Below are 24200 nucleotides of genomic sequence, written 5' to 3' on the forward strand. Positions count from 1 at the left end.
TTTAATTTCTCTCATGTTTCTCTTAGTGAATGGAGACCAGACAACCGAACAATACTCTAAACTAGACCTGATTAGGGATCAATACATAGCCGGACTTTAAGCTAGTTACCTCCTTGAGATCTTTGCAAGTTCTCTTGATATTCAACCCAACATTCTGTTTCCCTTGGCAGCAATCCACATATCAATGTGAGAGTTCCAGGATAACCCAGACTTGTTTCCTAGTAATTCTCATGATCTTACACTTCTTGGAGTTAAAGTCCATCGGGTTTTTTTTTTTAATTCCAAAAAAAAAATAGATTTCTCCGGTTTGGCTGTTCATAACACAGACGTGTTCAAGGTTTGATGTCCACATGTCAAAAAGAGTGCGGCCAAGTTACTCTTGGAACAACTTAAAACCACCTCCTCAAACAGTTTCAAGAACTCAGAACAACTGGATCTAACAGTACTGTTTCTCAATGTTAATTTTACTGTTTGCATTGTTTTGTTTTGGAACAAAAAAATAATTAATGAAGCACATCTTCTCTCTCAAAAAAGTCAATCAATGATTAATGAACCATTCTTCAAATATGCAAAAACAAATTCCCTCATACTTGCTTTGGCTTACAAGCAAAAGGCAAGACGTTGCAAACTCTGTTATAACATCATCATCACAATTTTTCTTCAAAAAATTACCGGGAAGTGGGTACTGGTGACTTGGAGGGCTTTGACTTCTAACAGAAAATTTAAATCCTATCAATATACTCAAGTACACACGTGCGTATTTGCGTAAAGGAAGCCACGCCCCTGAATAGATATCATTTAAATTATTGTACACACGTAGACAACTCGGAGTAGGTTACTTGGGAAGAATTGTCACATCATCGGAGCGGCATCTGTTGCTGATTGAACATAATTAAGTTACAGCGAGAACAACTACGAGAGGCCCCATTTTAAGGCAGTCCAACGTGTTCGAGGAACAAAGTATAGGATTCGACTCCGTGTTTGGACTTTTTTATTCATTTATGTTTTTTTCGGATCGCGCTCTGGCTTCGCATGCGTAAAATTTCTCTGAATAAGGCAGTTCAAGTGTGATTCGCACTCGATATCTCTTCCATCTCTCTTCCTGAGGCAATGGCGATGACCACTAAACCACAGAAGACTACATGACAGATTAAAGAGGAAAAGTGCATTAAAGAATTGTGTGCGTGACCGGAAACGAGTTTTTGTGTTTTCGTGGCACGCAATGTAATATCCGGTTATCGTATGACTCTGTAACAGATATCGTAATTTTATGATTCTCCCAGTATTGTTAAGAAAAAGTATTAAATATTTTTAAATATCATCGTAGAGACTTGCATTTAGCATCTTTTTTCTGGTTTTGATTGGAATCAATGCCGTTAACAACAGTTTTAAATGTAAACACATGTCCACGATCGCATTTAACCCTATCATTGGGTCAGATGGAATGTGGACTGTGGACTTCGGACTACGGTAAATTCCCGCGAAATTAGAAGCGACTTGAGAAGATTTATTATTCGAATTTACGGATGTCATATCTTTCTTAATGGCCTTATTTTCTGTTGAAAGAATGATATCAATAAAACTGTTTAAAAAGTCTATTACGAGCTGATCAGACATTCATTAATTGCTATCATCCATTCATTCATGTTGTTATTTTATTTTTTAAAGGTAAGAATAGAGAAAAATCTGAATTATATTACGCAAATGTGAAATGCCTAGTGATAAAAAGTGCCTATTATGCAGCAAATGGCTAGAGGCAAGAGTATAGAAAAGTTGAATTAATTATCTAGACTGATGTTAAGGGTAACTGGATTTACTAGGCAAAAATGAGGCGAACCACGTGCTACTAAATAATTGCCACGGACACTACATTGCAAAGACAAGCGCTTGTGTTTTTAGGACTAGTTTTCTCGTTCGAGAAATGTATTCAAGAGTGAATTCAAACTGAAAGTAATGTACAAAGAAGTAAGTTACTGACTTCACCAAGTACTGCTCCAGTTTAGATTTCACTGTCTTAGTGGATATCAAACGTTTGCGTGTTTTTTCATAAACCAGCATAATCGATATTTTTTGTACCGCAATTATGAATGTGAGAAGATAAAGAGGATTGCTCGCTAAGCTCGGTTTATCATTCGATGAAAGTTCGACGGGGATACGGTAGACCAATGTACTTAATTTACCCTTACGGGTTATAGGATTTTTCAAATCAGTAATAAAGAAACAAAACTGGAATAGACTTTTCTTTTTCTTTAGACAGTTAAACACACTTTGATTTGCATCTTTTTGGCAAAAGTAGTTTACAGAAAGTGGCAACAATTTCTTAAACATTTGTTGATACTAGACAATGTTTTTCTTTTCCAACAAAAAAAAAGGTTTCAAATTAAAGCTATAACTTATAATGTAACTGTCTATGAAGAAGGAGCACAAAAACAAAAAAAACCCTTTACCTTTCGAAACACAAAGAAGTATGCATTAAGAAATTCACCAACCAATATTTCGTTCTTTTCATATGCTCACAGTACATTGTTATATTTTGCGGAAGCATTTTAGATTTAGTTTGCGTTTTCACTGAGCTGAAATTTCCACAGTAACCATAAAGTTTTGAATATCACCCATTTTTAAAAAAATGGCCTAGGTTTTGGGAAAACATTTCTTCTGATTGTTTACAAACTTAGATTTACAACAAATATTAAATTGAATATTTAGATGGTTGGGTAGATCAATGGTCTTTTCACCATTTATTGGATGTTCGTGTGATACTGCGATGCGGTTAAGCCATGACACTGTGACTGCGTGATGCAGTCCTGGCTACTTGTCTACCATTGTCTTACCCAGGTCCCAGAGGTTTTTCCTTGAGCCGCGAGAGAGCTGCGAAGCGGCAAATACGAGTCGCGAAGCGGCGGCGAGAAGAGAAAAACCTCTAGTTACCTTGGACTTGAATCTCACTTTCATGCAGACGTCAGGATCAGGATCTGAGCCCTCAGGCTCGGATTGGTTGATATTCTTAGAAACACGCACATCAATATAATTGGTTCGTTTGATTGGTAATACCGAGGCGACGCGTGATTGCTAGGTTGCCATTGGTCCCTTATGTAATTATCAAGTCCAAGGTAACCAGAGGTTTTTCTCTTCTCGCCGCTCAAGAAAAACCTTTGGGACCAGAGTACCATTGTCTTAAATATCTCCGTACATCCGACTACATCATAAAGCCAGGATCGTTGGTTCAGATTCCATCTGTTTCTATTTGGTGCATGGTCAAGTATTTACTATAATATTTTTGATACAAAGGTTTAAGTAAACATTAATAACGAGACCAACCTGCCTAATCAGCTACTCTCGAATAGTATTATCCGCTTAGCAGATCGATTCTGTCGTCATAGGAAAATATAAAATGTGATCAGTACTTTTTTTGGATTTCGTGGCTTCCTTGATGTGTTGAGCTAGGCTTCTGTTTTTGTTACATTTTTACTGCACTTCGAACACTGATGCGCGATTCCCTTGTACCATTAACCTTTTTATTCCCAAATCCAGACAAAGAAAAAGTCACTGGCAGTTCGCTCAGTAAAAATTTGATGAAACCAATTTGTCCATTTCTTTAAAAAGCAGGAAATCGCAATACATAAAGACGTCACTACCGAATTGTTTCAAATACACCAAGACTTAATTCAAATTGAGCCAAATTAAACAGCGTAAGAGGCAAATCAAAAATTGTATATAGTCAAAATGACGACTAGTATCAAATGATCTGATGGGATCAGTTTCATGTACATATGAAGATCCTTTTCATCTTTTAGACTGCGCTGCCGTTAATATTAGTCTCGGCAAAACAAGATAATTGTTTCTTAAAGGTATCAAGTCAAGACATGACTAAAGATTGTGGGGGAAAAATATTCTAGAAGGCCCGGTTCTTATAATATGTGGTGATAAATGTATATGAGGATCTGAATATCGGCGCTGACATGTACACTGCTTTGGCTCCAAATCTGTAGTGGCATTTGTTTCATGAATCGTATGCCTTCGGCGAGTTTTGCATTTGACTCTTCGGTTTGAAAACCACACCTAAAACCCAAAATACAAAATTATTAGCATATTTGTACAGAGAGACAGGCCGCCATCTCTTTTCCAGAACATATGAGTTGAAAATGGATGACTGGTAAACACTTGAAGTACAAAGTATTGTTTAGGCCAATCACTGAGGTCGATCTTTTTAACGAAAAAAAGACTATGAGGGACTTTTTAAGATCACGGCGGAGTTTAGGCGCACGACATGCTTCATGCGCTAAATTCATGGAGTCAAAAACTTCGGAATTCCTATAGAAATTACTATAGTTTATCAGGAACTTGCACCACATGGCTTCCATTTCTTCCTGCATCAGAGGAATCTCCAGGCAGGGTCTTATCTCATCATAAGAATTTTCCCTTAAGATATTCCAGCGTCTTTATTCTCCTTCCTCTGGATAACGGAGGAATACGGATCTCCTTCGATGTAAGAGCTAAATATGGCCTATCCATGTTGCCTGTCTCCCTTCTAGTTGAGTCCACGCTAAGAAATCTCTTTTCCTCACTACATAACTATTGCATCCGCATTTTCCTTCACATTAATTTTGATATAGTATACAGAAGCAGAAATATTCTGTTTACTACTTGTGAAACTGAAGGCCCAGGTGGCCAACACCTGCAAAGCACAGTTTTTTAATTGCTTTTCTTTGAGTACATCAATCACGTTTTCGAAAAAATATTACAATTAACAATTTACTCTAAGCACAAAAACAAATGTGAAAAAGGTGAAAGGAAATACACATGTGAAACAAGTGGTTTCACTAAATTTCATGGATTTACAAGTAGACATATGTCATTAGCTAGGCTCTGCTGATGAGGAAATCCACCGCCCACCGGTTGCTCAGTTTGTTTTAAATAACTGAGGAGAAAGTGCTGCCTTTGTAATTACATCTGCAAATGGTTAGACTCTTAAGTCTTCTCGAATAAGGACGATAAACCTTAGGCCCCGTCTCACAACCCTTCAATGTTCATACACAAATCAAAGAGCTGGCTAACGCACGCACACACTTGTCGCTAAGAGTAGGGCACGTAGTTCCCTGTGTTGTAGTCTGTCTTCTGTTGTGTATCATGGTTGGGAGGGAAAAAAAAAGCGGCCACAGTAATTGACGCAAGCCTTTGTGGCGCTCTGTCAGCTTGAAGGTAATAAATTAGTTCTTGATGCTTTAGTTCTTATCGAATTTTCACATAAACACCTTTACCAAAAGGAAACCTTGTGGAAATACACATGTGAGGTTGTTCGTGTAACGAGAAGTTTTACTCAATTACATGGACACAGATCACAATAGTTTCTGCCGATCCGATCTTGTTGGCTTATTTCTCATCTAGTAATTTTCACTGACATGATCACCCTAGGAAAAAAAATTTTGGAAATGTTGAATGAGTCAATATGACTGACCCTCTATGTCCCTCTCAGGCCAGTTTTTTCATGGTAGTCCACACTTAGCATAGCTATTCTAGGCGGGCCACTTAAATATATTATGATGCTATGATCTATCTATCTGTTCTGTTCTTTGTCACAAGTAGATTGCAGAGAGTTGTCAATAATGAAGAGTCTTACTTGGTCTACTATTCCGTGCAATTTACCACAAGGTTCAATTATCTGAGATTATAACTTATTTATTGAAAACTTTCTTTTAGTTGTTGCATTTGCAATAGAACAACTATCAAGCTGGGTTGAATGAGGGTTAATATCTACAGTTTTAAACAAATTTAACTTAAACGTAATTAAGCTGAGACGGTGCAAATTAATTTTACTGATTTCCTTGGTTTAAAACCTGGTGCAAAAACAACTGACAAAATATTACAAAATGGCACTACCAAATGATTCAGCTGTTAGAGAATAGTGGATGCATTTTTTGAGTAAGTAATATGATTTATGTCACTTCTTGCTGTGCGGTTTGATTCCTGTTTAGCCAGTTCTTTGATTTGTTGATTATGAATTTGATCGCGGTTGTGTTTTATTGTATGTTGGTTATTGTCTTTAGACACTCCGGTTTTCAATTAGAAACTTGTTGTGCTTTACGTATGTTGACCACAGACATTCTACCTTTTCCATAATCAAAGCACCTGTACCTGTATTCTGGATTCCGTAACTCCAATCTTTGCTGCCAGCTGATCTCTTTGTGCAGCAGAGGGATACTGATTGATAGCAAACGCTGCTTCCAGCTCCTTCACTTGCTGCTCGTTGTATTTGATGCGTGCTCTTTTTTGAGTTTGTAGAGGGAACTTAATCTCTTCAATCGAAGATTCTTGATAAGAACCTTCAAACTCTGAGCGGACGTTCTCTGCAGTATCAATAAACAAAACATTCGCTTATAAAAAGAACAAGTCAGTCAGTTTTTCGAAACAAACTGCGAGATCTTGTAAACCGCCATAAATCTATTAACTTACAACGCCCGTTGGTGAAGTGGAAATCATGCAATTTCACATTTAGCAATAGGATCAAACAACCCACACAAACCAATTAAAGATAAAGCTAATAACAAACAGATGAACTCCCTGGTCAGCAAGTGGTTTTTGCCAACTGAAATGTTAGAGGAGGCACAAGTTTCAAAGATTTAAAAGCAAATAAATGAGGCCGGCAAACGCAAAGCGTAGGTGTAAAACCGTCCTTATGAACACGATTCCTGTGATTGCCGTTTCTGGGTTTGGGATGTACCAAAGCACGCTACCCGCGAACGATTGACTAATCTTATTCTTTGACAACCTTACATTGTCAACGCCTCAATCAGGCACCATTATCAGTTGAGTTTCAATTTAAGTTCAATTCATTATGATTAAGCCAACTAGTACTGTACGTCTTTATTTTATCGGTCACATAATGCACTGTTTGAAGTTAAGCTTTCACAAAAAGAGACTCTTTGATATAATTACTTTACTAACTTGTATTGTTTTGGTTTATTTACATTCAAATAATATTCAGAGTAAATTTACTACACACGACAATTTACTAAATATGAGGTCCCATGATTTATGAGTCAAATGGTCAATGAGTCAATGAGATTCACAGTCAATATAGCAATAATTTATTGATTAAGCCTAAGCCCTCGTTTCAGTGATTAGGCCTAAGCACTCTCTGAAATTTTAGCTTTCATTTTATGGGTTAGGGTAATTGCACTGACTCATTGACTCATGACTCATGACTCATTGACTCATTCACGTTCATTGACTCATAAATACTTGATACTCACTAAATATACTCAATTCTTGTTTGTGTGCACGGGATATGTGCAATAAACTTATGAATTACAAGGAAAGTATGTTTAAAGTTAAAGAACTGCTTTAACCCCAAATTCAGTGCAACTAAATTCATATTGTAATGAATTATAAAGGGTGATTTCAAAGGGCGTGTTTCGTGAGCCTTAAAGGTAAATTTTAGCAGCTGAAATTATTTCAAATGAAATACTTTCACATGAGTACAATAGAGAGTACTTCTTTTACAAACCTGTTTGCTTCTGTTGGTCATCGATTCCCCCAACGTGGCTGTCTAAACAAGATGCTGCTGATAAAGAAGCAGGTTGTGGTGACTTTCCTCCGCTAGATGAGAGATCCAAAATACTTGCAATAGTGTAAGAACTGTTGCTATCAGACTGGCTTCTAGACTCTGTTGATGTTTCTCCTATATCTTTCTTCCTCAACAAGCGGTTAATTGAACTCAGAGAAGGAATGTTTTCACTACTGCAAATGTTGTCGTGCAAAAGACGATCTCGTATCTCCCACGAGTACAGACCTGGTTGATCTTGGGTGTATTGCCGGATTCTTTGAGCAACACGAGCTGTGATTACTCTTGGTCTACCCACACCTTCTCCACCTGGTTGAATTGAACCGCTTTTCCGATACTTTGACAACAGCTTACTAATACAGCCATGAGTTATTCGTAAACGCCGGCTTATGTCACAAGGGCGAAATCCTTGAATAGCTAATGAAATAATTTCGTGCCGGACTTCTTTTGGTAGTGGCTTTCCGTTGATGTAGACGCCCCCGAGTTGATTCAAGCGACCTGGTCCTGCAAATGAAATTACTTAAGTTATGTTATAATTTGACACTGTGTGCTGATTTGTAATTATGTAGACGTGCCGAGAGCTCAGCGGAAATCTCTTCACGAGGTTAAAGTCTGGCAAACGTGGGAAGGAAAAAATTGATCGTATGTGTGGCTCTTTCAGATGCAAAAAATTTTGATTCCGGATGCGGTTACTAAAGTTCTAGTGTTTTCACGTTAGAAAAGTTGCATTTTCTCTCGTCGCGTGTGAAATTTAGCCTTAGGATGTTAAATAAGTGAGACAAGAGTGAGGTGTGATTTCATTAGAATTTATTTGCTTTTCCATTTTAAACTGATGGTGATGCATGAACCTGCAACAAAAATCAAACTGGATTTCTTGTTGTACATGATCATCAAACTGGTTATTACCATGAATAAAATTAAGATGAAATTAAGATGGTTGAGATAACTTCAAGTTGTTCAATCTCCTATCAGTTGAATTATTGCCGCAAAGCTTGTTGAATAAACGCTAACTGCTGAGTTGCTCCTGTTAGCTCGCAATTGCAATTGTGTTTTGCAACTTTTTTATTCGTCTAATCCCATGCATAAGAGCCACTGGAAACATTTGAAACTCTTGAAATTACCTCACACGTAGGAAAATCGTTCTTGTAACCTGGTACAGCTCTATGGAGTTACTTGAAAATGTTATGCATAGGTGAAGAGTATTTCTTTGCTACAATAATTTAGAAACGCTTGATGCTTGCCAAAGTCGGTCTCACCTGCGGCAGAAGAAGAGGCGGACGAATTCTCCATCTTCAAGAAAAAGTCACGCTAAATTTCTTCACTGGTCGCTGGTTTATTCAATTTATTAATAAATATTAATGCGTGACATTGTGTAAACAATCGGATAAACTTCGTCACAGTCCGTGAATTTTCGTAAGTGGTCAAAGTTCAAAGTTTATTAAAAAATAAACTAATAAACTAAACTAATCTAGGCGGGTAGTGTTCACAGTTTTTGCTAATGAATACTATATTACAGAAGTGCGAAAATAAAGTTAATTAAAGCTACACTAAATTGCACCAAGTTAAATCAACCTCCTAGAAATAAGAAAGTGAAACAATATCATTGTTTATGCCATAGTGCTAAATTGTATCTTAACAGTAATGTCTAGTTAATGGGAATCGAGTGTAGAAAGTTTAAATCTTTAATTAGGATATGGACATGAACGTAAGTATGCTCACGAGCTAATAATTGCACTAATCCTTTTCGGACACATCTTTAAAAAAGGAGTTTTACTTCTTTTACGAGGTGCTTCCGGGATTTCATTCCAAATTTACACCCCCAATGCGTGGCCCGAATCGTCAAGAAATCAACAAGGAATTTACACACGAATAAATAAATAAATAAATACAGTACACAAAGTACGTACGAGATCGTACGTATGTCGTCAAAGTTCGTGGAGTCCAATAGACGAGTTCACGCTCTTGAGTGCATCATGGGTAATCAGGGCAAGATGGTAAGAAATTCAAAGGTTTGTCTGGAAGTTCATAACGATGAAAAGTATTCCTGAAATCCAATTAATCCAATTTTTTTTATTTTTATTTTCCAAAACAGACAATATGCGCTCAAAGGTGCGGCAGAATGAAGTTGGAGAGAATGGCTATTGTAGAAATTATTTTATTAAACAAAGTTCTACCATACATTTCCTGTTATTCCAAAGGCACAAAATTAGAAAGAATGTATGGAAAGAAGCAGACTAACAACAATTTTTATAAAAGTGACGACACATTTGAAATTAAATTTGCAAGACCAAGAGAAAATGAGAGGTCATTTTCTCTTGGCAAGACATGTTTCGGTCGTGCAACGACCATCTTCAGTTGAAAGTAGAATTAATTTGAAGTTACATTTGTTTAGCATATTATCAATTCAAATGTAGCATATTATAAATTCAAATGTAACTTCAAATTAATTCTACTTTCAACTGAAGATGGTCGTTGCACGACCGAAACATGTCTTGCAAATTTAATTTCAAATGTGTCGTCACTTTTATAAAGAATGTATGGTATTCTGGATACCAAGTCACGTTCATCTCAGTTGTGAACTTGAACTTATTTGTTTGGTTTATGAAGGCGAAAGTCTATAACTTGAGTCATGTACAGTTAATTTTGCTTTGAATTTCCCGCGATGTTGCCCTCAAGAGCGTGAACTGGTCTATTAGCGGAGCTGTGAATGAACTATGAAAGATTATTCATCTAGTAGGTATTACTGAAAAAAAAATAATAATAATAATTAAATCTTGTACTATCCATCGGACTTTATCAGGTCAATGGTGGAGTTGTGACTAGTCATGCAATACACGTGACTAGTCACATCACAGACGGCGCGGAATGTTGCGTAGCAACTCGTCCCATGCATGTGATAGTTTGAAGCGGAGGCCGCCCTTCTTGTTGAGGCTGGGTGCCTCAACCCTCTCCCAAATAGCCTCTTTCACCCCTCACTCGAACCACCGTTCTTCCTGGTCCAAGATAGCTACCTCTGGGTAGATTTGATGCTCTGTTAAGTTCTGGGCCTTGTAGTACGCAGGTTTTGTGTGCTGCATGAATCGTTGGCCAAGGGCTTGCTTGGTTTCACCGATGTGCGTCTCATTGCAGCCTGGGTGCGAGCATTTGATGCCGTATACGACATTGGAAGCCCTTAAACAGGTGGGCGTCACAACGACCTTCAAACCGGCTAACTCCCTACGTGACAAACTTGTCCAACTCAAAGACCGTACCCCTAAGAAAAGGCGTTCCAATGTCGTATGGGGCATCAAATGCGCGCACCCAGGCTGCAATGAGTTACGTACATCGGTGAAACCAAGCAAGCTCTTGGCCAACGATTCGCGCAACACACCAAACCTGCGTACTACGAGGCCCAGAACTCCGCAGTCTACACCCATGCCAAAACAACAGGGCATCAAATCTCCCCAGAGGTAGCTATCTTGGACAAGGAAGAACGGTGGCTCGAGCGAGGGGTGAAAGAGGCTATTTGGGAGAGGGTTGAAGCACCCAGCCTCAACAAGAAGGGCAGCCTCCGCTTCAAACTATCACATGCATAGGACGAGTTGCTACGCAACATTCCGCGTCGTCTTTCATGTGACTAGTCACGTGTATTGCATGACTAATCACGACTCCGCCATTGACCTGATGAAGTCCGATGGTTTCGGACGAAAAGTCGTCAAGTTTAACATACAAGTCTAGTACAAGATTTAATCCTTTTTTTTCAGCGAAGCTGTGACATAGTTAAATAATACAGTGTTTTCGCTCATGTAACGTGCAACCAAATTTACATAATAAAACAAAAGGGAGAATTTTCACAAAAGTAGATTTCAATTTCCAAAAGAATATTCCACTTTTTCAACATGGCCGCTGTTTCTTTGTTTCATTTCTCCAACTTGGCTGCCCTGACGTCATGGAGCTGAGATGGTTGAGAAACTCGACAATTTTATTTGTTTTACGTTTTTGTTTGCTGTTTTGTCCCTAACAAATGCACAAACAACACCATTTTGCTAAAAGACAGCCAATTAAAAGTTTCGATTACTTTATTCAAAACTCAGTTCTTAATCGAGGACAAGAGATTGTTCATGCATGGTCAAGGTCAAGTTTATAACATGAAGAGCGAGGGCACTGCTCAGTCCCACTTTTGAAGTTTTTAGAGTTTCATAACCAGTCCATCTATATGAACTATGATATATGTATATTCAACCGAGTCTCTCCCTCGAATGACGGATTATTCTTAATTGTCAATTTGCTCCAAGTGAAGTATTATCGTTCAACTGGGCTGACTGAAAGCTTGATAGTGATCCTGGGAAAGGAACACATTTTTTTAAAAGCCGGGGAACATTTGACTAGCAACCCCTTCACTTAACCACTAGACTACCACATCACCAACTGCGAGGATGTCATTTTTTTAATGTTAATTTTTTTTCCAAAGGCCGCTGTAAACGTCTATTGACACCCGCTAAAAAGCAAGCTTATACAGTGAAAAATGTCGGTTACCAAACTTCAAGAGAAAGCTAACCATTTAACTAAATCAAGGACTTAACCATTATTCAGCATTGATTTTATATATATACTAATTAGTTTTGGTAAATATTCGGTATACTTAATTGATCTTTAGTAAGTGGACATCAGTTCCTTCAAAATGGGTGCTCCGGGTTTAAATCCTGTCCAAGGACTACTTTACTTTTTTTTCTATTTATCTTCTACCACAAGTCCTGGGACAGAGGAGGAGGAGGATAATACTTCATTTGGAGCAAACTGACAACTTGAGGAATAGGTCGTTTTGGTATATTTCAGCTTTGAGTTCAATTATTGGATAGGTCGGCTAAGTGTTTTCTCCAAGAGCCTGTGATTCCGGTGTCTAGCACACAATTTACACATTCTCTTGTTTTGACGAGAAGGAAAAGCAGGGGTGAACTTAAGCCTCATGATCAAAGACAGTGACGTATTGACTAGCAAAGTTTTGTTGAGCCTTAATTGCCACTTAGAGGTGCAAAGGCCAGATCACTAGGCCACTGAGAGGTCAAAATCCTCTCATGGGGTCCTAATCCCCAGGCCACTTAGAGGTCTAAGGAAGCTTACCATGTGAGTCTCCGGGGCAAAGGGAGACTTCTATGGAGTACTTCATCCCAGTTTAATGGGTAGTGTCGAATTTTCTATTGTTTTCTGTGCTAAATCTATTGTTATCTTTGTTCGTTCTATTGTTCTTTTGGCCAATCCTGAAGCCCGTTCAATGACGTACGACACGACCCAGTTCAATTAGATACAAATGCCGTTTCCGGAAATTCAATAATCACCGAACCTGTTAAAGTATCAAAACTAAGAAATGTTTACGTAAAAAACTAATCAAGTGTTTCTAAAGCCCTGGCCAAACTATCGAACAAAGTTGGATTGAACGCTCGAACTTTGCTCGATCCAACATTGTTCGACCGTCTGGCCGCCCATGTTGGAAGATGTTCGTGCATCATCTTTTGTTCGATAAAATGTTGGATAGAGTTTGCCTTTGATCAAACAATAGTCCCGGCCAAACCATCGAACAAAAATGGATCCCACATGCAACATTGTTGGATGTAAATGTTGAGGTAGTGGCAAAACACTATCCAACAAGTGAAAATATGTTACTGGAGTTGTTTGAGGACGGAAAGGACGTATTCAAAAGAGGAAAAACCAAAGCATGGTTAAGAGAACGTATAGAAAAGGGTATGTTCTTTGCAAGATACATCCGCGCTTTAGTGATGATGACTATGAGCTCGGATCAATTTGCAGGAATTTTAAACGCTATTGAACCAAACATCTCCAAACAGCGGTAATGATTAAGGAGCCTAAGTTGCTTCCTATTCGTTGATCAAGGTTTCTCGCTGTTTACCAACAACCACGACGTCCCCTTTGTGCTTGTCCGCGATCTCTGCTGCAAATAAAACTGCTCCAGTAGCATAAACGCTTACGCCACATTTTCAAATTTAGCGCCAACTTGAACTCCCGGGCTTGAACTTGAATTCGTCAAGCAATGTTGGACAGTGTTTTGCCACTACCTCAACATTTACATCCAACAATGTTGCATGTGGAATCCAACTTTGTTCGATAGTTTAGCCAGAAATAATACTGAAATCAACAAAATAAGATAACAAAATACAGGAAGAAAACTATAAAGAAAATGAAAACGGGACAGCACACAGTACGCGCATGTCCAAAGCAGCACTGGGCTGAGTAACTGTTACAATAATAATAATAATAATAATAATAATAATAATAATAATAATAATAATATATAATCAAATTTTAAGCGCCTCATAATGTCATCAAAATACTCAAGATAATACATAATGAATACAGCCTAATTAAAAAATAATCATTATAAAAATCTGATCTAAAACATTATTCTTTTTCGAGTTTTAAAATTAATTTAATCATCTATATATAATCAATAAAGTAAATGAATAAATTGCAATAAAAGTTAAGGTGACTCTAAGATCGTTTATTATGAACAAAATGCCTCATAAAATAAATGTTTTTTAACTTTCTAACTTTCAGTTAAAAGCATTAATGTTTTCAGATTTTCTAATATACAGAGGTAGATTGTTCCATACTGTGGGCCCTGCAACCGCAAAAGTTTTTGCCTCCAAAGGTTTTACATTTAGTGCGTGGGATCTTTAAAAGGTGTTTGTTGTCGCTGCTCAAGTTATATCTAGATGTTGTCTTTGCTGGTATCAGCTCTATTAGTTATGAGTAGATATGAGGGTGCCATGCCCCTAGAACACTTAAAAACAAGAAGAGCAGTTAATGAACAAACATGCTGCTGATGTCTATTAAAGTTCTAAGCTAAGTAATTGTTGGTTTTTACTCACGTGATCAACAACCATATTTTTTAACGAAAACAAAAGAAAACATTTGCACAATAGTACAGTTCAATTCCCGGAGGATTGGGTCGGGACATATAAATGGCCGCATTTTCTTTGTTTAGGGGCACAAACATGGCGGCCGTGACGTCATATGAAAACCAAGAATTGTAAAATTTGTTGGAAAGTCTTTTATGGGCAGACATGTCTCATAAGCTAGTCCACCACAACACTGAATTGTAGAAGTATTAACAAATGTAACATTCCCGAACACTGTGCGTACTATAGTATGTCGAACTAAGCCTGGCAAATCGATCACTTGAAATAGATCCTTACTTTAAAAGGTGTGGCCAACAGTCTAACAAGAGTTGGGGGTGGGTCGGTGAGAACTTTTAGATCAACAATTGGAAATGCAGGAAAATTATGAACTCTGCACGAGCAACAATGAGAGAAGTCCTTGTTTTTATCGACAGCGGAGATTTCCTGCGATGTGATTGGCTTATTTATGACAGAGTATGTTAAATGAACGAAGTCAAATAGACCTTTCGAAGTAAAACAGCGACCATTGTCTCGAAAGCACATTGCATGACCGATATAACTGAGAGCTTTTATGGTTGTCACATTAACTTCAATTTATATTACATGGCAAACTGGCAAAAATTTCTACCCAGTAGGCGGAGCGAACTTTCAGCCAAGGCTGAAACTCGCCATGTAATCAGGCCCTTAACGACTGTGATTGCAATTGTAGTAAGCGTTTTTAAATTATAAAAAAGGCTTTAAAATAACGGTGCTTGTGGATTTTGGCTTATGGCGTTTGAATCTTTGGGTGTGTTCAAAACAGGTATGTTCAGGGTTTGTCCATTTTCCCATTCATGGACATATTTGTCCACATGTTAAAACGAGTGAGCTCTCGTTGATGGTAGGATTAGTATTGTTAGTTTCTCTATCTTGAAATGATATTTTGAACAGGAGTAATGGTTGTAAACAAGTAACTAAAAACTTACAATTAATTTGTTCCATTATATGAAATACTGAGGGGTTTTTTTCTTTGCAATTGTAGTGTTTTTTTAATTCTAAAAAAAAATGAAACAACAGTGGATTTTGGCTTATGACGTTTGAATCCGTGGGTCTGTTCAAAACAGGTATATTCAAGCTTTTCGCATTCATTGACATGTGTCAAAAGAGTGCGTTGAAGTTACACTAGCTAGGAACGACTTAAAACCACTACCTCAAACAGTAGTAGAAATGAATTCAAAGGTGAATTCAAACGAGAACGCCTCAGTCTTCACCAAGAACGCCTCCATTAAGGTCATTAGGTTTTCACTATCTTACTGGATATCAAAATTTGCTGTTATATTTTAACCAACAAAATCAATATGTTTTTGTACCGCATTGACGAATATGAAAAGAGTGCTCGCTAAGCTGGGTTTATCATTCGATGAAAGTTCGATGGGCCAAAGAAACAAACCTGGAATAAACTTCCATTTGCATGGTACTCCCAATTTTTGGCATCTTTTTGGCAATAGCATTTTACAGAAGGTGATGACAATTTCTTAAATATTTGTTGATAGCAGACAAATTTTGTTTTCCAACTAAAAAATAAGTTTCAAAGTTGTAACTAACTTGTAATATAATATCCATAACAAAGCTGTCTGTCTTCAAGGACATGCCCTGACAAGGAAAACTAACTTGAAGTTATGATGAAATATGAAGAAAAAACACAAAAACGAAAAAAGACCTTGCGAAATACAAAGAAGACTACATGAAGAAATTAACAAGTTTCAACCAATATCATTTTCTTTCTTTTCATATACTCACAATACATTTGTATATTTTGAGGAAGCATTTTAGATTAAGTTTGTGTTTTCACTGAGCTGAAATTTGCACAGTTACAATGAAGTTGAATATCACATGTGCAAATAAAAAAACTGTCCTAGATTTTGTCAAAACATTTCTTGTGATTGTTTACAAAGTATACTTAGATTTACAACAAATATCAAATTGAATATTTAGATGATTGGATAGATGAATGGTCATTTGTCAAACAGCGATGCGATTTTAAAAGCCATCACTCTTTGACTGCGTGATGCAGTCCGAGTTGCTTGTCTACCATTGTCTCAAATACCTAGATCATAAAGCCGGGATCGTGGGCTCAAATCCCATTTGTTTAGTATTTCCTGTATTTTTAATGCCTAACCAGTCTCTCTCGACAAGTATAATGCGCCTATCACATTCCCTCGTCATAGGGATATAGAAAATATGGCGATTTTTTGGGGACTCGTGGCTCCCTTGACGTGGTGAGCTAGGCTTTTGCTTCTGTTACATTTTTACTACACTTGGAACACTGATGCCGATTCCCTTGTACCATTAACCTTTTTACCTGTAGTTGGCTTACTAAAACGACTGATAAAACCAATCTGTTCATTTCTTTAAAAAAACAGGGAATCGCAAAGAATGACTGTAAAAGACTTCACAACCGAATTGGCTCCAAATCCGTAGTGACATCTGTTTAATGAATCGTATGCCTTCGGCGAGTTTTGCATTTGACTCTTCGGTTTGAAAACCACACCTAAAACCCAAAATACAAATTATTAGCATATTGTTATAGAGAGACAGGCTGCATCTCTTTTCCAGAACATATGAGTTGGAAATGGATGACTGGTAAACACTTGAAGTACAAAGTATTGTTTAGACCAATCACTGAGGTCGATCTTTTTAACGAAGAAAAGACTATGAGCGACTTTTTAAGATCACGGCGGAGTTTAGGCGCACGACATGCTTCATGCGCTAAATTCATGGAGTCAAAAACTGCGGAATTCCTATAGAAATTACTAGTTTATTTTTTGTTGCATTATTTCATACGTAGAACTTTTTGTATGATCACCCTAGCAAAAAATGGAAATGTCACACAGTTGAATGCCAAGCTGACTTGAACATTCAACTTCCTAGGAAGGATAATTATGATCCTCTATGTCCCTCTTAGGTTAGTTTTTTTTTTCAACTTTTTGCAAATATTGATTTTCTTTTTTTACAAGCGTCATTGTGACGATATTAACATCTTGAGCGGCATGTACACAGCAAACTTCCATGCACTGTACTTGCTTTACGACCACTTACATAATACTACTTAAATATTTTAATTGCATGGTTATGTTTCCATCCCCGGTCCCAAGCCTGTCAGTTTTAAGAGGTTTAAGTTTTTTTTCGTACTCTAGATCAAAAAATATTATTTGGTAACACTTCTTTCATTTTCATTTTACATGTCAATATAAAGTATCTAGCCATGAGAAAGTAGAAGTAGTGGACAGGTGTGTTTTTGGGAGAAGACATCTTTTTATAGTCCTAACAGTTCTAAGGTATCAATCAGTCTTAGCTCTTTCTTTATTGTTCCTTGATTCTCTGTGAGCAAGTTTTGGAATTTTCCCTTTCAACTGACAATGTTAGAATTATGTGAACAAAGGAGTCGTTCTCATTCTTACAGAAAGTACAATTTGTGAGCCCAGTTTTGTGAAGGTGGTCGATTGTTTCTAATCAATAAAGGAATTTAAACTGGAACTGAACTAATTGGTTTGAAGGCTTTGTACAGAAGAAAGGAGTTGGATAGAAAACATTCCAATTAACTGACTTAGAGCATTCCAGGTTACAATCCACCATCCACTTGTTTTGGCTTCCGCTGGGACTAGTCTGTTTTAAACTTATAGGTTTGTTTTTATTGGATTAAAGGACTTTTTCCTGTCAGGAAAACTAGAGATGAATTTGCCAAGAAACATTGGTCCTTCCGTCATTTTAAGGAACTGCCACACTTTCCTAATCTTTATATAGTTTAATTTGTGAACTGATATCCTTTCGAAAGTAGCTCTGTGTTCTCTGATATAAACACCAAAGTGTTTTCGTTATTTCCATGGCCTGATCTGGTGAATTCTGGCCTAAGTCGATCATGGTATAAAACGATTTTACGTCTCCTGATTTATTTGCCTTTAACAATTGGAGTAGTTCCATCTTTGTGACTCGGACTCGACACAACTTTCCTTTCGTTTCCACCGAACGACAATTACCAGGTCAAGTCGTTTATCTCCTAACTTTTGATAAATATATATGTGTAGACTTAGGATTATTCGGAATACCGTACAAGCCCTTCCCATATATCATAATTTTTGAGCTTGTTCTAAAACATGGCTAATAGACAATGCCAATGATGTTTTTATTATCATTATGGTATTCCTGGACTTTGCACGCTGGCATTTGCTCGACAGATATACTTCACTTCACTTTATTTACAAACACTGAAATCATGTACAAGCATGCATGACCATGGCAGCCCACAGATAGAAAACTAAAGCTAGGTTATCATCACTTATTCATTGAATTACTTTTTTCATAAAAGTTGCTTTAAAAATTTATTAAGTAAAAACATTTTTTTGTTCTTGAATTGGCGCTATCAATCACCGCGCGTAGGCCTTAGATGGCTTTGCAGTCTTCACCCTGTGGAATCGATTAGTTCTTACTCCTGGAAAACTCGCTCTCTAAAACCATTACTGAGTTTTAGCATGCCTTGATTAATGAATCATTTTGGCGCATTTCATTGTAATAAATAGATTCTTACAGCTCAGAAGTAGTTAAACGTTTTTGAGTCAGTGTGACTGTAAAGAGCTGGTTCCTTACTTTTTTCCTTCGGGTTACAATGGTTTGGAAATCAAAGACGTCAAAGATTACGAGCACTAAAGATGATTACAAAGGACGTAGTTTTCCAAAGCCCAGAGTAACGAAAGCAGGAATACTTGACTCCAGCATGATCATTCTGGAAGTATCCCGCTGATGAATACAATGTGAAAATACACATCTCCTTCAGGACGTTCAGGGCCGGTATGTCTTTAATCCGATCTTTAAGGCACGATTCAATTGATAAAGTACGTAAGCTGGGTTGTATGAGGGTTAATATCCACGATTTTCAACAAATTTAACTGCTGAGACGCTCGAATGAATTTTATTGATTTTCGTGTGGCTCTAAACCACGTAACAGAGAACTCTCAGCGAGTTCAGTTTTTATTTCCTTCTCAATAGTAGACAAGCGAGGGCATTTGGTCTCTCGATCGACGCAAATCTTCGATCACGAAATTCTTAAGCCTTTCCTCTGATTTCTTTGCAATTCCTCTTCTGAAGGAGAGACATTTTTTTGCTTTTCTTCGCAATACTACCCGAAAGGCTTGTTGGAATTCTCATCCACGAGAAATTGATAAATGTTTGTTCTTGGTTTAAAACGTGACCCAAAAACAAAACAAAATATTATAAAATAATTCCCTTTCTACATCTAGTTCCGGAAAAGTCAGCGGTTAAAGAATGGTGGATATATTCTTTGAGTAAGTAATATGATTTATGTCATATCTTGCTCTGTTTGATTCGTGTTTAGCAAGTTTTTTATTTCAGTTGATGATGAATTTGATGTTGTGTTTTTTTTTTATATGTTGGTTGTTGTGTTTTTAGAGGCAGACAGGCTTGCCTTTCCATAATCAAAGCACCTGTACCTGTATTCTGGATTCCGTGACTCCAATTTTTGCTGCCAGCTGATCTCTTTCTGCAGCAGAAGACTAGCAGAAGGATACTGATTGACAGCAAAGGCTGCCTCCAGCTCATTCAGTTGCTGCTGATTGTATTTGATGCGAACTTTTTTCTGAGTTTGGAGAGGGAACTGGATCTCCTTAATCGAAAACTCTTGATAAGAACCTTCAAACTCTGGGACATTCTCTGCGGTGTCAATAAACAAAACACTCACTTAATCAAATAACAAATCAGTTAATTTTTCGAAGCAAAGTTCGAGATCTTGTCTTACAAGGCTCGTGGTTTGTTAGGGTGAAGTGCAATGTGAAATGTGAAATCATTCAATTTCACATTTAGCAGTAGAATCAAAATATTAACCGACACAAACCAAGCTAAAGCTAATAACAAACCGATCGACCACCCTGGTCAGCAAGTTGTTGTATTTTCCAACTGAAATGATAGAGAAAGCTTATCTATCAAAGAAACCCCCAACGCAAAGGGTGGGAGTAAAACCGCCCTTATGAACGCAATTGCTATGAAGCACCGCTGTTTTCGGGGGCTCGGGATGCACCAAAGCATGCTACTGCCAACGATTTACTAATTACTTATTTCATTTATTTGACAACTTTTTATTGTCAACACCTCAATCAGGCACAATTTTGAGTTGTGTAAGCTACATTGTACGTTCAAAATTTTTTAAATAATCGGTGACATAATGCGGTGTTTGAAGTCAAGCTTTCACAAAGAGAGACTCTTTGATACAATTACTTTACTAACTCGTATTGTTTTGGTTTATTTACATTCAAATAATGTTCACAGTAAATTTACTACACACGACACCTTACTAAATATACTCAATTCTTGTTTGTGTGCACGGAACTGATATGCGCAAAAAGCTTATGGAAATAATATGAATCATAAGGCAGGTATGTTTAGAATTAAAGAACTGCTTTAACCCCAAATTCAGTGCAACTAAATTCATATTACAATGAATTATAAAGGGTGATTTCAAAAGGTGTGTTTCGTGAGTTTTTTAAGGTAATCTTAAGCAGCTGAAATTGTTTCAAATGGAACGCTTTCACGTGAGTACAATAAAGAGTACTTCTTTTACAAACCTGTTTGCTTCTGTTGGTCATCGATTCCCTCAACGTGGCTGTCTAAACAAGATGCTGCTGATAAAGAAGCAGGTTGTGGTGACTTTCCTCCGCTGGTTTTCACTACTGCAAATGTTGTCGTGCAAAAGACGATCTCGTATCTCCCACGAGTACAGACCTGGTTGATCTTAGGTGTATTGCCGGATTCTTTGAGCAACACGAGCCGTGATTACTCTTGGTCTGCCCACACCTTCTCGCCACCTGGTTGAATTGAACCGCTTTTCCGATACTTTGACAACAGCTTACTAATACAGCCATGAGTTAGTTATTCGTAAACGCCGGCTTATGTCACAAGGGCGAAATCCTTGAATACGTAATGAATAATTTCGTGCCGGACTTCTTTTAGTTGTGGCTTTCCGTTGATGTAGACTCGTTCCCGAGTTGATTCAAGTGACCTAGTGGTCCTAGAAATGAAATCCCTCAAGTTGTGTGGAAATCTCTGCGGGAAGTTAAAGTTCGTGGGAAGGAAAATATTGACTGGTTTATCCGTGGCTCTCTCATGTTGATTCCGGATGCGGTTACTGACCCTCGAAAACTAACGTTCAATGTTTTCACGTAAGAAAAGTCGCATTTTCTCTCGTCGCATGGGGAAAAATTTAACTTAGAATTCATGTTTAGGATGTTAAATAAGTGAAACAAAAGTGAAATGTGATTTGGAATTTATTTGTCTTTCCATTTTGAACTGATGGTGATGCATAAATTAACCTGAGCAAACAAAAATCGGCAAACTTTTCTTGATTTTTTTTTTGTACAGGATCATGGAACTGGTTACCACGAATATAAAAAAGAAATATACTCAGATGGTTGAGATAACTTGTTCAATCTCTTGTTTGAATTATTGCCGCAATGCCAGTCCGTACCAATTGCATTGAACATTTAAAAGAAGCACAATTTAATAATTGAATTAACAGTTACTGCTGAGTTACTCCGGTTAGCTCGACACTGCAATTGTGTTGTGCAACTTTCTTATTCGTCTCAGTTTTAGCTAATCACATGCATATAGAAGCTACTAAAAACATTTCAAACACTTGAAATGACCTCACATTTACGAAAATGGTTCTTTTGTAACTTATTACACATTTATGGAGTTGCTTGAGAATGTTAAGGATAAGTGAAGAATTTTCGAAGGTGTAAAGATGTATTGCAGGCATCAAGCTAAACTTGGAACGTTTCTAAATTATTGAAGCAAAGAAAAAGCTATAATCAAAGTCGGTCTCACCTGCGGCAGAAGACGAGGCGGACGAATCCTCCATCTTCAAGAAATATTCACGCTTAATCCCAGTCTTCACTAGTCGCTGGTTTATTCAACCAAATTGTTCATATGTGCCTCAATGAATAATAAATATTAACGCGTGACATTTTGTAAACAATCGGAGAAAGTTCGTCACAGTCCGTGAAGTTTCGTAAGTAGTGTCAAGTTTTTACCGGTCACCGATTACACCACCGACTGCGTGGTACGAATCGTCACGAAAATTAAAACTCGAATAAATAAATACACAACGTTCGTACGAGATTGTAGGTATGTCGTCACAGCTCGTGGACTTTCCGAACCTCACGGAGTCTAATTAGCGGGGGTGTTGTCAGTTGTTCAATTATACTTTTCAGCAAAATATATTGAAGTATATTTCAGCTTTGTTCAATTATTGGAAGACGGTCGGCTAAGTGTTTTGTCTTAAAGCCTGTGACCCCGGTGTCTTGCACACAATTTATATGTTCTCTTGTTTTGACGATGTTTTGGGATGGACTTAAGCCTCTAGTTACTGATCAAGACAACCCGAATTCCCGGATCGAATTCCCGGACTTATTGACTACCAAAATCGCCACATGTAGGACGAGAGGATTGCAGCGTTTTATATTGGACGGTTTCAAATTTCTTCTGCACATCTAGTTCTCAATCCGTTCCCACAGAATTGTCGTTTATTATTTAGGTTTATTATGAAAACATGAAATCTTCGGTGCGTTAAGTTGGTGAAGTTTCAATTCTGCAGAAAACAATCTGGCGAAAAACGAGCACAGCTGCCATGGGTTTCTTTGTTTCGAAGACCTTTGGAAAATTGCATCAGGAAGAAGTGGGAATTTTCGAAGTTCGAAACTCGTGTCAGTGTTAGCAGTTCAACTTTAAATCCATTGAAAATAAGGGTTGACGAGCCATTTGGGAGGGAAATCATGTTTCCATTCTCTGAGTTTCATTTGTTTAGATGCTCTTGTGTAAAATATCAAAGTATTACCTGCGGCCCTTCCTTAGTATTAACTCAAGCATTTAAACACACACCACTCGGCGGCAACAGTCACGGCTGTTGTTTTGATGTTCCACTTGAATTCCTTTTAAGTGTTTGCTCGTTATCGGATATCCGCTCGGTGGTTCGATTTTCTCAATTATTCCTCTGCGTTTATCTTAGCGATACAATCTCAGTCTTTTCAGAAATCATCCAGAACCAAGTCAGCTAAGAATACTAAAAGAACGAAATGGTATGTATGAAATGAATTGAAATAAAATAAAAGAGTTTGTGCTTTGTTCAAAATTTCATTCATTGTCAGTTATTCCATTTAATGATTTGTTTTCATCCGAGGATTGTTTTGTTTTATGCCTTTTTGTGACCGGAAATAGAAAACGTCCTTGGAAGATCAGAAATCTTTACTTCCCATCACTCAATTTTGAAGAATGTTCAATGAACTATTGCGAAATCAATGTCGCCGTTAGTCACAATCAAAGAGGAAGGGTATAAATATCTAGGAAGTTAAATTCATAGACACCCATAAGAAACTCATAAGAAACTGCTCGACAGACTCAATAGATTCCTTCTAGATTTCGGTCTTCATACAAATTTACGTTTGAATTGAAATTAAGGCCGGCATACTACTAATCAGCCTATGTAAACAAAGCGGGTTGATGAAAAAATATTGTTTAAGAGATTTGTCCCAATATGAAGGTAAGGAACAAAGATCAAAGTGTAACGAGGATCAATAATAATACTTCACCCAGACCATCGCGTGAAATGCATTAAGTGCGATCGTGACCACTTGTCAACAGACAAGTCACCGACGACACTCAGCGGTCACGCGAGACTGCGACTGTGAACGGCGCACAATCTGCGT

General features: G+C 37.5%; 1 protein-coding gene across 2 annotated transcripts; it reads right to left on the bottom strand.

The window, feature by feature from the left end:
* Window positions 1-1740: 1740 nt before the first annotated feature.
* Window positions 1741-24146, bottom strand: LOC137992703 (paired box protein Pax-3-B-like). 2 transcript variants are annotated; one of them, XR_011121736.1, is made up of 5 exons: window positions 22324-24146; window positions 7505-8065; window positions 6133-6344; window positions 3151-4059; window positions 1741-2918 (listed from the first exon to the last, which is right to left on the bottom strand). XR_011121736.1 is itself a non-coding variant. In XM_068838186.1 (4 exons), exons 1-4 carry the CDS (start codon window positions 22355-22357, stop codon window positions 3868-3870), a joined length of 999 nt encoding a protein of 332 aa, XP_068694287.1. In that variant the 5' UTR covers window positions 22358-24146; the 3' UTR covers window positions 1742-3867. The 2 variants fall into 2 exon arrangements, 1 of the variants encoding a protein (XP_068694287.1); XM_068838186.1 differs by having other exon boundaries at window positions 1742-4059.
* Between the last annotated feature and the right edge of the window lie 54 nt (window positions 24147-24200).

Source organism: Montipora foliosa, chromosome 2, assembly GCF_036669935.1.
Source record: "Montipora foliosa isolate CH-2021 chromosome 2, ASM3666993v2, whole genome shotgun sequence".
Lineage (NCBI taxonomy): Eukaryota > Metazoa > Cnidaria > Anthozoa > Scleractinia > Acroporidae > Montipora > Montipora foliosa.

Bases quoted from the DNA above. Each gene is read 5' to 3' on its own strand.
- LOC137992703 (XM_068838186.1), bottom strand. From the start codon at position 22,357: ATGGAGGATTCGTCCGCCTCGTCTTCTGCCGCAG. The intron at 8,066-22,323 runs GTGAGACCGACT...TTTCATTTGCAG, and splicing joins CGCCTCGTCTTCTGCCGCAG to GACCAGGTCGCTTGAATCAA. The intron at 4,060-6,132 runs GTACAGGTGCTT...TTTGGGTTTTAG, and splicing joins TTACGGAATCCAGAATACAG to GTGTGGTTTTCAAACCGAAG.